Here is a 14,434-nt window from a genome sequence, read left to right on the forward strand (position 1 = left end):
AGCAGCTACTCAACTCTGCCATCACAGCACAGAAACATCCACAGGTAATATGTACATGAGTGTAGGTGGCTGTGCTCTGGTCAAAGCTTATGGAAATTGGTGGTGGGCTGGATTTGGTCATTTGTCTGTAGTGTGCTGGTCCCTGTATAGTCTATAGGTTTGGAAAGGCAAATCCATGAGTTGGAAGTAATGGAATTCCAGCTGTGAAAGTGTGTTAGTTGCATAGTCTTGTCTGACTCTTCGTGACCCCATGGACTGCAGTCCACTAGACTCCTCTGTCCGTGGGATTCTCCAGGCAAGAGTACTGGAGTGGGCTGCTGTTCCTTTCTCAAGAGGATCTTCATGTCCCAGGAATTGAACCCCAGTCTCCTGCACTGCAGGCAGATTCTTTACCATCTGAGCCACCAGGGATGAAAACAATGCCAGCTGAGCTACTTAAAATCCTAAAAGATGATGCTGTTAAAGTGATGCAGTCCGTATGTCAGCAGATTTGGAAAACTCAGCAGTGGTCACAGGACTGGAAAAGATCAGTTTTCATTCCAGTTCCAAAGAAGAGCAATGATAGAATGTTCAAAGTACATACGATTGCACTCATTTCACATGCTAGCAAGGTAATACTAAAAATCCTTCAAGCTAGACTTCAGAAGTATATGAACCGAAAACATTCAGATGTACAAGCTGTATTTAGAAAAGACAGAAGAACCGGAGATCAAATTATCAACATCTGTTGGAAGATAGAGAAGGCAAGGGAATTCCAGAAAAAGCATCTATTTCTGCTGCATTAACTGCGCTAAAGTCTTTGACTGTGTGGAAAGCAAACTGTGGAATACCAGACAGTATTCCACTTAAAGTGATGGGGATACCAGACCACCTTACCTGTCTCCTGAGAAACCTGTATGCAGGACAAGAAGCAACAGTTAAACCGTATGTGGAACAATGGACAGGTTCCAAATTAGAAACGAGTACATCAAAGCTGTATACTGTAACCCTGCTTATTTAACTTATATGCAGTGTTCAGTTCAGTTCAGTTCACTCAGTTGTGTCCGACTCTTTGCGACCCCATGAATCACAGTTACTGAAGAATGAATATGACGTCAGCTAAAACTTTATTTTTACTTCCTTGCTGAAATTTTATTAAACTCAAGAGCTGAGGTCAAGGAATGCTCAATTATTTCAATCCATGTCGAATTTTCACATACTCTATGAAACATCAATTGTCATATTTTTTATAGATTCATCCAGTAATAAAAGTAACCTAGTACAGAGAAAACAGTTGTCATTTTAATTCCAGTGATTCAGGTGTTTAAAATTAATCCCTAAGAGAGAGTAATGCATTAATCTAGCTGATCATATGTAATTGGATTAAAATAACCACAGGCATGACTGGAAGTTTCCATGAAAAATTAAGGTTATTTGACACCCTCCACCACCCTCACCTTCCCCCAAGTACCCTGGCCTTATTTTCTTGCAGAGTGAATTCCATATGGATTATGATAGTGGAAGTGAGAAACAGATTCAAGGGATTAGCTCTGATAGAGTGCTTGATGAACTATGGATGGAGGTTTGTGAGATTGTACAGGAGGCAGTGATCAAGACCATCCCCATGAAAAAGAAATGCAAAAAGGCAAAATGGTTGTCTGAGGATGCCTTACAAATAGCTGAGAAAAGAAGAGAAGTGAAAAGCAAAGGAGAAAAGGAAAGATATACCCATTTGAATGCAGAGTTCCAAAGAATTGCAAGGAGAGATAAGAAAGCCTACCTCAGCGATCAATGAGAAAGGTCTCATCACTTCATGGCAAATAGATGGGGAAACAATGGAAACAGTGAAAGACTTTATTTTCTTGGGCTCCAAAATCATTGCAGATGGTGACTGCCGCCATGAAATTAAAAGACACTTGCTCCTTGGAAGAAAAGCTATGACCCACCTAGACAGCATATTAAAAAGCAGAGATATTACTTTGCCGACAAAGGTCCGTCTAGTCAAAGCTGTGGGTTTTTCCAGTAGTCATGCATGGATGTGAGAGTTGGACTATAAAGAAATTTGAGTGCTGAATTGATGCTTTTGAACTATGGTGTTGGAGAAGACTCTTGAGAATCCCTTGAATGGCAAGGAGATCAAACCAGTCAATCCTAAAGGAAACCAGTCCTGAATATTCATTGGGAGGACTGACGCTGAAGCCGAAACTCCAATACTTTGGCCATGTGATGTGAAGAACTAACTCATTTTAAAAGACCCTGATGCTGGGAAAGATTGAAGGTGGGAGGAGAACGGGATGACAGAGGATAAGATGATTGGATGGCATCACCAATTCAATGGACATGAGTCTGAGTAAACTCCAGGAGTTGGTGATGGACAGGGAAGCTTGGTGTGCTACAGTCCATGGGTCGAAAAGAGTTGTACGTGACAGAGTGACTGAACTGAACTGAATGATTATGCAATCTCATTTTCTGCTTTTTGTGAGAAGAAGTGCAGATAAGTGTTTAGGAGGTATCTTCTGTATAAATTCTACCACTTCTTTGTAATTGAAACTTGGTTTATTCTAATCTTTCTTCTTTTGGCTTTAATTTGCCTTCCTTTCTTCCATTTTAAAAGCTGTAGTGATGTCAAAATGAGAAGCTGATTCTTTGTCTTCTCATCATTGTGAAAATTCTTTTTAGGGCAGCAGAGACAAAGGGTCTGATATTCTGGGGGTGGGTGCGCTAGAGCTGAGACTGTAGGAATAAGGAGGTGGGGTGTCCCTTGGGCATTTAATGCTTGTCACCCATATTTCTCTGCACTGCCATATTCCTATTAATAGATATCTCAGGGTGTGACTGATTTTTTTTTTTCATGTTAAAGTGAATAAAATGAAAATGTTTGTCACTCATTTGTGTCCGACTCTTTGGGACCCGCTTGATTATAACTCACCAGGCTCCTCTGTCCGTGAAATTCTCTAGACAAGAGGACTGGTGTGGATAGCCATTCCCTTCTCCAGGGAATCTTCCCGACCCACAGATTAAACCTGGGTCTCCTGCATTGCAGGCAGATTCTTTACCATCTGAGCCTCCAAGGTACTTAAGGGCATGATAGGTTTTTTCCATGTTAAGGACTCCCTCATGCATACAGTTGAATGTGTAGATTCACATAAAGTTCCAGAAGAACAGTGAGATAGTTGATCAAGGGAAGGATCCCCTCACTTTGAGATTAGTGCTAACTCAGCGGGAGTGTAAATGTTCTGAAGTGTTGAAATGGCTGATATTCTGAAGTCCTCTCTGCCAATCATTTACCATTACCAGTCACCTTGGACAAGGTGTCTCTGTGACCTTGGGCAAGTTCCACAGCCTTTCTGGTTTTCACTTTGCTTGTTTTAAAAGGGGAATAAGAGTCCCTATTTCACAGGTTCACATAAAGTACCTAGAACAGTACTTGGCAAACAAAACCTACTCTTCTTTTTATTATTATTATTTAAAGTTGGGATATAGTTGCTTTACAGTGTTGTGTTGGTTTCTGCTGCCCAGTGAAGTGAATGAGCTAAATATATATATATATATATATGTATATGTATATGTATATGTATATGTATATTCCCTCGGAGAAGGCAATGGCACCCCACTCCAGTACTCTTGCCTGGAAAGTCCCATGGACAGAGGAGCCTGGTAGGCTGCAGTCCATGGGGTCACTAAGAGTCGGACACAACTGAGCAACTTCACTTTCACTTTTCTCTTTCATGCACTGGACAAGGAAATGGCAACCCACTCCAGTGTTCTTGCCTGGAGAATCCCTGGGACGGGGGAGCCTGGTGGGCTGCCATCTCTGGGGTCCCACAGAGTCGGACACGACTGAAGCGACTTAGCAGCAGCAGCATGTATATTCCCTCTCTCTTGGACGTCCCCCCATCCCCCTCACATCCTACCCATCTAGGTCACTACTGGGCATAATTCAAAAAGACACATGCACCTCAGTATTCACTGCAGCACTGTTTACAATAGCCAGGACTTGGAAGCAACCTAGATGTCCAAGGAAGTACTATTCTTATTGCTATTAGCTGTGCTTTTATTTGTTCTTAGAAGTAGCTGAGAGTTGAGGAATGTGCAAACTTCTCAAGTTACACTGCCCTGAGAAGTGCTAATTCTTATCAAAGCACCAGGTGACTAATAAATACTAAAGGAGAGGAAATTGCTATTTCTGGCTGCTTTGAGGCACATGTTTGAGTTGGCTGTGAGTGGAGTTTTCCTACTGTTGTGGATTTTATTAATATCGCCTTCTGATGGACTCTTTTTGGGGTGTTAGGATGAAACCGTCATCCGCGTCCCTGGAAAGTGCTGTCCACAGTGCTCTTCGCTGTCGTGCTCTGCTGCTGGCCAAGTGTACGAGGTAAGCTTTGATGTGCCCCTTGTAGGTGTTGTGACACGCGTTCTTACACATCTGCTCACTGCCTTGCTAACCATCATTCCTTCCCCGCCCTCATCTGACTCTGTGCCAGCATTAGTAACTCAGTACATAAACGGCTTTTTTCTTCTCTTCATGGAAAGCCTTTCTGAAAAAATTAAATCGGAGAGGATTAGAAATATAAAAGAATGTGCTGGCAAGCAGCACCTGGTTCATGAACCATGGTGAACTCTCTGTTCACACGTCTTGAAGGGAAAAAGGAGTACAATTGGTTACTGTCAGTGGACACTTAACCTGGAGCCTCTGGGAATATCTGTCTGGGTTGGACTTTATGCACTGATATTCAAAGACAGTGTCTCCTGACTTACAGTGATGTTGGGAGCAATGTGGGCTGGGAGGACAGAGAGGGAAGGGCAAGGGGTCTGATGGTGGTGGAGCCTGCAAGCTTGAAAGTGCTATTGGGACAGTGTAGGTGACTACCCGGCACAGAGTAGGTACCAAACGAAAGTGACTTCAACAAATTGAGCGAATGAATGTTCTGTCTTGGGAGTGCCCAGCTGAACCAAAGGAAGGTTACATTATTCTAAAGCAAAGAATCTATCAAAAATAAACCCAACTACTTCCCTTGCTTACCAGTCATTCTGAGGAAAAGTAAATAGAAATTGTGATTTTTGACTCTCAGCAGAGAATCTGGAAGAGTATTAGGGGATGAATGACATAAATTCTAGATGGGTCCCTTGAAGGCTAGATGAAAACAACTCATGGGGAAATGATTTTTCTATATACTAGATCTCTGCTGTCTAATACAGTAGACACATACATGCTGGATTATTTCCTCCTGGAAGGAAGAGCCTCTACATCTGTTACGGTGTTTCAGGCTGCCAGCAACAGAAATGCTCCTCTAAATGTAGCTAAGATGAAACACTTATGACCTCACATAGCAGGAAGCCCAGAGGTGGGGAAGTCGCAGGGTTGGTCAGGTCTCCATGATGTTGTCTTTTGATCTTTGCAGTCTCCCGTCCTCAGCATGTTGGCATTTGCTTTCTGGCTTGTCCCCTCATGTTCCAGCCGTTGTATCTTCCACGGCTTCAGGCAGCTTGTCCTCACCCACTCATTACTTAAGCCTGATGGAAGAAAGGGGTGGGCTTTTCTTCTTTTATGGGGTGAGGAGTGTCCTTTCCTCAACCTCTAGCATTCTTCCCCTGCGGTCCCCTTGGTGGGGGACTAAGTCTGTGGGCTGGCTGTAAGGGAAGCTGGAAACGTGAGTATGTGGCCATGAGAACTGGGTCTCTCAGCAAAGAAGAGCTGAAGAAAAACCATCAATTAGCCAGCAACACTGACTTCCTATGACGCTCAGTGTTCCCAGGCCTCTGTGTACCTAGCATAAAGCAGGCAGGCCCTCAAGGCGTCTGCAGAATGAATCTAGTTGAATAAGAATGAATCCAAAGTTCTCTTTAGACATTTCCTGACTTTTTTTCTTAGAGCCTCTTGCTGTGTGAATGTTATCATTTCTCAGGATTACATTCAGTGTGACTCAATTGAAAACTAATAAAAAGTTGTGTGTCTTATGTACCTCAGGTTTCTATTTGCTACATGTGACATTTGATTTTCTATTTTTTCCCCCTTTCTTCAGCATGGAGAGCAGTGGCATGAAAATGCCTGCACCACGTGTACATGTGACCAGGGCCAGGTCAGGTGTCACAAACAGCCCTGCCCTCCATTAAGATGCGAAAAGGTATTTGGGAGTGTGCAGCTCGATTCTCCAACTTTTATCGAGGTCATTTTTGAAATGCATTTCTTAGTCCATCGTGTCCCTTGAAGAAAGACAGTGTTATGATGCTCAGATTATGAGATAGAGGTAGGAAGCACCTGCCTCCCAGGAAGGAGGTGGGGGTGGAGGGGAACCTGCCTCCATTTGGGGAGGTGGGGTAAGGGAAAGTGAAAGTGCTACTTGCTCAGTCATGTCCGACTTTTTGCGACCTCATGAACTGTAGCCCGTAAGACTCCTCTGTCCATGGGATTCTCCAGGCAAGAATACTGGAGTGGGTTGCCATTTCCTTCTCCATGAGATCTTCCCTGCAGGGATCAAACCTGGATATCCCACATTGCAGGCAGATTCTTTCCCATCTGAGCCACCAGGAAACAGTATACAAACTTGGTGTTTTGTGTCCTTTTGCTCCGATGCTTTGGTGCCCTCCTGACCACTGCCCTTCCCCTCCCTTCTCTCTGCTTCCTCAGGGTCAGAGACGGGCTCGGCTTCCAGGGCAATGCTGTGAGGACTGTGTGTCTCCTGCTGGAAGCTGCTCGCATAGAGGGCTCGTGCGATACCAGGATGATATGTGGAAGGGCTCGGCCTGTGAGTTCTGCATGTGTGACCGTGGCCGAGTGACCTGCCAGACTGCAGAGTGTGCCAAAGTGGAGTGTGCCCAGGTAAGGAGCGAAGGCATCTCTGTTTGGACTTGAAACCCTCTCTGCAGCAGGATCGGTGGTCCCCCACCTGTTCCCTCCCGTCCCTTCCCAGCAGAGGGGACAGCCAGGTTTGATGGCTCAATTTCAAGTTGTATCCTAGCACGGAGCTTCTGTAGTGTAAACGTTACTTTCTGTTCAGATTGGCTTGGAACAGCTAGCCTGGAGCTGTTAGCTTTTGGTGCAGCTGGTTATATGGGAAGCCCTGAGCCAGAGACATGGACACAGAAAGGGATGACGTGGACAGGAGCCTAACAGTCAGCACAGCTGGGCCTCATCGTTGGTGGCTGCCCAGCTCAGTCTGGTTCTGAAGCAGAGCCCGAAGGTGCTCTGAGGGTCCAGCTTCTATCTACCACTGGCAGCTTTTAGTGGTGAGCCGGCACCTGGAGGCTCTTCCTGTGAATCAGGAAAGAAAATGAAATGTGTCTATGTTTTTGTTTTAAAAAGGCACGGAGACCCCATAAATAATTAACTCTGTTGACCTCCACGGACTCGTGCCGTCTGCAGAATTTCTGGAATCTTTTAACAAAGTAGCCTGTGTTTGGACTGTAGATATATATGGTAGGGAAATTGCTTTTTTTATTTTCCCTTTGAACTCAATTTTGACCCGCTGCAAAACAAATTGCTTTCAAAGCTGTCTCCCTCTCCCTGGCTGCTCCCATCCGCCCCACCAGTTTCCCGCGGGGTTGTAAACTTGAGTGGATGAGGGGAGCTAGGAAGATCTGAAGCACGGGGTGTCTGTGAAGGCATTTTTCTTTCTTGTTCTCCCCCACGTCTCAGCTGGTCTTGACATGGCTCCTGGGGAGGAACAGCCTATCAAACAGGGCTGTCAGCGACAGAGCTCTTTTTCATGTTGCCTCCTACTTCAGTGTCTCAGCAGAGCTGAGACACATTTAGGTAAAGAGGGCCTTGCCTTTCGCAGATTTATTTCCCTCCACATGCCTTTTCATCTCTCTTCTTCATGTCAGGGGAATCAGATTGGTTGGATGAAGATGAGAAAAACCCTGGTCAGGGCCCTCTTCTGTTTCCCTCTCTCTCTCTCGGGCCAAGACTGGGCTTCCTGGCCTTGGCAGTCTTCCCAGAGGATGCTGGGATATTTCCAAGGTTTTAATTTGTCTGATATCCCAGGGTTTGTGGAAAATCAGGGAGAGGTGATCCTTGTAGGGTGGGTCCCTTAACCACCTAGTTTCAGTCAGATCTATAGCAAGAGTCTCACTCAAAGGAAATAATCTGTCGCGCCCTCCCCCCCCCAGTGTTAATGCATTTGCGAGTGCCTGCCAGTCTCCATGGCTCCTGCTGTGGTGGCATAAGCCAGGCCCTCTCCTCTGTTCTTAGGGAGGTGGGGAGCAGCCGCTGAAGCCAGGGGAATGGGTCTCAGTGTTCTGCAGGTCACCCCATGGCACTGTCTCACCTGCCTCTCATTCTCCGCCCAGGCCCACTTGTCTTCTCTTTATGAATTGAGTTCTAATGCCTTTGGCCTATTTCTCCAGATCTTTAATCAATTAGCACATATTGTTTGAAGACCCTGGATTCTATGAATGTACTACCAGATGGGAAATTTTAACCAAGACTAAACTGTGCAAAAAAATATCCCTCAGCCTTCTTTCTATGCCATACTTCTGTAAATAGCTACGCTTAATGACCTTGTGCAAAAGTCACTTAAGTGTCTTTCCTGGTGGCTCAGATGGTAAAGAATCTGCCTGCAATGCAGGAGACATGGGTTCGATCCCTGGGTCAGGAAGGTCCCCTGGAAAAGGGAATGGCAACCCACTCCAGTATTCTTGCCTGGAGAACTTGATAGAGATTGCCTGGTGGACTACAGTCCATGGGATCGCAAAGAATCGGACACGACTGAGTGACTAACACTTTCACTTTCTCAATGACCTTGTGAAAGCCTGGGATACTCACTTTTGAACTTCTGTGTTGCTTGGAGATAACAGGATGAATAAGATACATTTTAATCTCAAGAGTTCCCAGGCTCTTTGAGGGAAATAGGATACATACATAGGAATTATAATATGCAATGACACCAATGATTAGGAATTAACATGAATAAAATACATTAGGAGCACCTGGAGAAAATGATGACATTTGCCAAGGCGAGCAGTAAAAGTACGCTATTGGTATTTTTACTCAATTCTACCCCACTTTCTGCCTGTTCTAAGATATATCAAGGTCATTTGATTTCTAATCTTCATACCAAAGGTAGAATAAGTCTGTGTCTCTATCCACAAAGGTGCAGAAAAGTAAACTTCTAGAGAAAGAGGCAAAATTGTGCAGCATCACCATTGTAATAATTATTGCATTGTTATCAACAGCAATATTATGATAGCATTGAAATAGCAGGGGTTTTTTTGTTGAAAAAGGAGCAAGTGGCATGACCTTTGTCATTGATGTATAAAACTAAATCCCTAAACACTGAAATATAAGTAAATCAGCAGTAGAATAGCGTAACAGGATTATTTCCATGTTTCTATATTTAGTATTATCTTTGAGCATGAATTCAAATGAAGAAGTCAATTTGCCATTTTTTTTTAAAGACCTCACATTCATATATGAGAGATAAAATGGTAAGGGAATAAAAGTTTCTAGCAAAAGACATGGAAGAAGGTAGTCATGCCATGAGGTGCTTTTCCCTTCTCCAGCAGAGGAAAATTCCCTCAAAAGAATGTTTTCTCTTCCAGTGAGCAGGTTGGTGGAATGACAAAGTCTCTATCTGGTGGATGGATACTGGTGTGATTCAATGGTGAGGGGTTAGCAGATTCCATCTGGCCTATGCAGCAGAATCCTCTTAAAAAGAAGAGTTAGTTTTGTTTCACAAAGCAATTTTTCTCAAAGCCGAAGTCTGATGCTAATTGGAGCAAGCTCCTCATCGCAGGGAACTGATGCAGTTTGGGGCATCCAGATGTCTATAAATAGCAAATCTATTTAGAACTTCCTGCCTCACGGAAACTGCATCCTTACTCACCAGGAGCAGGGCTAGTGGTTATTTTCAGGAGCTTTTGAAGACTCAGAAAAGCTACCTTCTTTGCCTTATCGGAGTGATGCAGGCTCCATTTTCAGTTTTGTGTGTCTGTATTGTAGTAGGCACTCAAGACGGAGAAGGCGATGGCACCCCACTCCAGTACTCTTGCTGGAAAATCCCATGGACGGAGGAGCCTGGTGGGCTGCAGTCCATGGGGTCGCTGAGTCGGACACGACTGAGCAACTTCACTTTCACTTTTCACTTTCATGCACTGGAGAAGGAAATGGCAACCCACTCCAGTGTTCTTGCCTGGAGAATCCCAGGGACGGGGGAGCCTGGTGGGCTGCCATCTATGGGGTCGCGCAGAGTCGGACACGACTGAAGCGACTCAGCAGCAGCAGCAGGCAGTCAATAATGTCTCATGCATTTCAACTTTAATAGAAGTACGCATACTCTGTCTTGTTTCAAAACATTGTTTTAAGTGACTTAGATTACACGTTTATAAACCCCTTTATATGCTTGGAAAGCAAATGTCTCTGTTTGTGGGTTAGGCTTTCACTACCAGCTGATCTGTCACGTTTCTGCAAAACAATTTATATGTAAATACGTCTGCTCCCTGTAGCACCCTCTGACTGGCATGAAATTTTGAGGAATGGTGATCTATCTAACCCCTTCCTTTTTGAAATAACTTTTTAGATATTATAAAAATTATGGTCATTCATATATTTTTGTGTTTCTTTTTAAAGTGATAGTTTCATTAAAATAATACATATTCACTTAGAAAATTGAAGGCTCAAGAGAAGTAAAAAAGAGACTTTAAAATCCATTCGTGATGCTACAATTGAAAGACAACCAAAGCTTTTCTTTCATATTTTTATTTAGTGCACAGTGTTTTTAAACATAAATACTGTGATTATTCTGTTTATGCAATTTTATATTATTCAGTTTTTACCTAAACATGGTTTTTACACTTCAAATGTAATATAGATCACAAATTAAATAATGTCTTCATGTAAAGAAACATCATCATTTTTTAAAAAGTAGATACATCTTTAGAAAGTGGGAAGTGTTTTAAAGAATACTTTTTAGCCTACAGATACTATATGCATATGAAAAGTTGTAAATAAAGCTTGTCTTTTTAATAGCAGATTTCCTGGGAGGTAGGACTTATGTTTAATGAAATTATGTTTTCTAAGTTATAGAATTCAGAATTATTTTTATAGTAAGCATTTATTATTTTATAATAAAAAATTTGAAATGATTGATTTTGATAAGTTAAAAGTGATAAAATGATGGCTTTGAAAGTTTAATATCTGCCTTCCTAGTGTGGCATTTCTTTCCTTCTTTCCTTTAATTTTTAAAATAGTGATTATGTGAATAACAGTTTCAGAATATTGAATAGAAATTAGTTTTCTGCTGTTTAATTTATGTCTGAGACTTCATCTGTGCATATAGGGATGTGCCTGATTTTGTATTCAAGGGAAAATGTTGGTGTGATTTGAGCACTGTTAATGAAACCAAATCACAAGTTCAAACCTTGAACATAAATTTAAGGTCCTTTTCTGAAACTCATAACTTTCCATGACTACAAGATTACTTGTGGCCTTTCTTCTTCATGGGAGTTCCTGGTCATGGGTAGGAAATCATACACAAAGATCATCAGAACTGGAAAGAAAAAAACACTTCTGGAAGATGAGCTGTACTGACTAGGCTTTTCATAGGGATATAGCACAGGGGAGATGCAATAAGTCATAAGCCAAAGCAGAGGGGTGTGTTATGGCTTTTCATTCTACTTAGGGAATTCAGCCACTTCGCAATTTAGTGCTGCTACCTGGAGATGTTAATTTGATGTGTATTTCTGCAACCTTTATTCTGCAGGGTGAAGAACTAATTCACTTAGAGGGAAAATGCTGTCCTGAATGCATTTCAAGGAATGGTTATTGTGTTTACGAAGAAAATGCAGAATTTGTGAGTATCGGGCTAATAACTGAAGACTAATAAAAATGAATCTTTGGAAATTAGTTTAATAAGGGGGCATTACCTTCTCATTTCTTTTACCCATTCACTTGTTTAACAAACATGATTGCACAATTGTGCGAGGTACTGGAGATACAGAAGCCCACACCGCAGACAGAGCCCCTGCTCTCAGGAGCTTTTGTTTCCCGGTGGGCATGTAGACAACAAACACACGTGCTGGGTGGTGACGGGCACCACTTTGAAAATAAAACAGCTGGGGAGTAACTGAGGGGAGAGAGGTGTCTTTTACATCAGATGATGGGGGCAGGCCTCTCATGAAGAGAAATTTGAGCAAAACCTGAAAGAAGATGCTGAGGGAGTGAGCCAGGGATATGTTGGAGGGGGTTACTTACCGGGAAGAGGAATCAGCAAAGGAAAAAACAGTGAAGCAGAAGTGTGCTTGGCAGGTCCAGGAAACAGCTAGAAAGTGAGTTTGGCTGGAACCAAGGGAATGAGGGGGAAAGGCTCTGAGATGAGGTGCAGGAGGTAGCCTGGACCCCAGTTTCACCCGGAACCAGATGGGAGCTGCTGGACAGTCCTGAGCAGAGCAGGGCTGTGAGGGGCTTACTTGTGAGAGAGTCACATTGGCCACCATATGGGCAAGTGACAAAGGAGGTGAGACGGATACTAGGTGGTTCGGTTAGAAGGTTTTGCAGTAGTCTGGAGGACAGTGGTGGTGGTTTGGTCTAGGGAGGCAGTGATATAAAGCGATCAGGCTCTAGGTTTATCCTGCAGGTAGAGCTGAAAGGATTTTGATGTGTTGGATGTAGAGCAAAACTATTAGTTAAGGTTTTATTTATCCCTAAGTCTGTACTTGTTTTTTCTTCTATACCCCAGGGAAACATATTTATCTTAATCTCTTCAAATTTGCTCTATCTTTATAGCTCTTACTTTCCATGTGGGGTTCTTGGAATGTTGATAAATTCAATGTGTTCTTAAAAACACATCTGTTAATCACAGATACAACTGCTTCACTGACCAATCAAAGTGGGATTATCAGTATTAGGATTAGGTGCTCTGACTGGTGAACTGATTCCTACACCCTTTTCTCTTATGATCTGGGTAAATTGCACCTGTCAACTTGCCAATGTTTTGTATAAGCTGGGGATGCTGTGTGTGCAGGGTTAAAACACGTGAGCTCTAAATTCAAAACCCCATTTTGCCACATACTGACAGTGAGCTTGGGCAAGTTACTTAATCCTCAGCTATGGAGATAAAAATAGTACTTATCTCATGGGTCTATTGAGATGATACATATAAAGTCAGAACAATACCTGGCATATAAAGAAGCTTAAGATTATTATTATTATCATAATGCTGTTGGCATTGTTTGCTTCATATTGATACTTCATAATTTAGTTACTTTGTTTCCTAAAAATTTAGGAGATTAAAGTTTCCCTATAAATATTGAAGTTGTGTTTTCTCTCTATATCACAGTATTAATTTTCCTGTCCATTTTTGGAGGTAAATAAAGCCCAGTAGAATTCAATAAAAGCAAGTTGTTTTAAATAAGCACCAATTCCCATGATGCTGCAGTACCATAGAAGTTTCAAGAATGTGCTCCTACAAGCTTAGGTCTCTTGCCTGCAAAGTCCTTCATATTGAGGGGAATTGAAGCCAAATACTCCAGCACAAAGTGAGAATAAGAATTCAAAAATATTTCCTAGACATATTGTCTTCACCTCGTATTGGTATGCTTTTCTTGTTTTTGATATATATTTTATTTATGTTCATAAACAGTGACTGAAGTTGCTTGTTACTTAGGGAAAAATGGATATTTCCTATTGAAAAAAAAATGACTAGATCAGCCTAATGGTGTTTTTAGTAGTATAAAAATATTTCTGTTTTGCTTTGTTCCTAGATGTCCTCAAATGCAAGTAAAGTTAAACGTATTCCAGTAAGTATAAAGTTTTAGCTTGTAGATAAATATGTACAAAATTATTTTAAGCAGTGATCTACATAAACTGTCCCAGGAAACCTTAATGCTCAGTATTTTTGTAGTCATATTTGATGGCACTATGGTCTGGGATTAAGAATTGTAAGGATAACAAAGACTGATTCATTGAACTTTTGCTAAATACTGTCACATTAATTGTTCAGAATGCTTAACATCAACTGACTTAGTAAACATTTTATCAAAACTTTATTTTAAAGTATGCCCTTTTATTCTCTTTAACAATACCTCCTTCATGTCCCCAAACATTCTGGTAGGAACGTTTGTCTCTTTTCTATCTCCAGGGTGAATAGCACAGTGAGCAGAAAGGAATTGCTCTTTATAATTCACTTTGGACACTCTGTCAAAGCACTAATGTTTATTATCATCATTTGCTTGGCTGAAAAGAATATTTAGTGTGAGAAAGCCCATGGCACATCCGCAGCCCACTAAATGTGGGTATGCGAGAGCTGTCGCTGTAAGAATACATGACCTACTGTTGCTCTTACTATAGTAACAATAAGGAAATTCAGCATTTTAACCTGCTTCCTACTGTTGTTATAAAGATTGTATTTAATGCACCTGCTAATCACCAGGTACACAGTAATCCCTTCTGGTGTTTCTGTTTTGTTTTGTTTTTGCTGAGATAGGTTGAGAAACAAGTGTTATATGCTTCTTGCATATT

The 14,434-nt window shown here is 42.1% G+C and overlaps 1 protein-coding gene across 1 annotated transcript in view; it reads left to right on the forward strand.

Moving 5' to 3' along the window:
* The window catches only part of FRAS1 (Fraser extracellular matrix complex subunit 1), a 535,710-nt gene that overhangs the window by 227,462 nt on the left and 293,814 nt on the right, over positions 1-14,434 (forward strand). The window contains exons 7-11 of the mRNA XM_010845896.1: positions 4,271-4,354; positions 6,003-6,104; positions 6,608-6,799; positions 11,679-11,768; positions 13,678-13,713. Coding sequence (XP_010844198.1) covers positions 4,271-4,354; positions 6,003-6,104; positions 6,608-6,799; positions 11,679-11,768; positions 13,678-13,713 — 504 coding nt within the window. The remainder of the gene's footprint in view (positions 1-4,270; positions 4,355-6,002; positions 6,105-6,607; positions 6,800-11,678; positions 11,769-13,677; positions 13,714-14,434) is intronic.

This window comes from Bison bison, unplaced genomic scaffold (assembly GCF_000754665.1).
Source record: "Bison bison bison isolate TAMUID 2011002044 unplaced genomic scaffold, Bison_UMD1.0 scf7180017864228, whole genome shotgun sequence".
In the NCBI taxonomy this organism is placed as follows: Eukaryota; Metazoa; Chordata; class Mammalia; order Artiodactyla; family Bovidae; genus Bison; species Bison bison.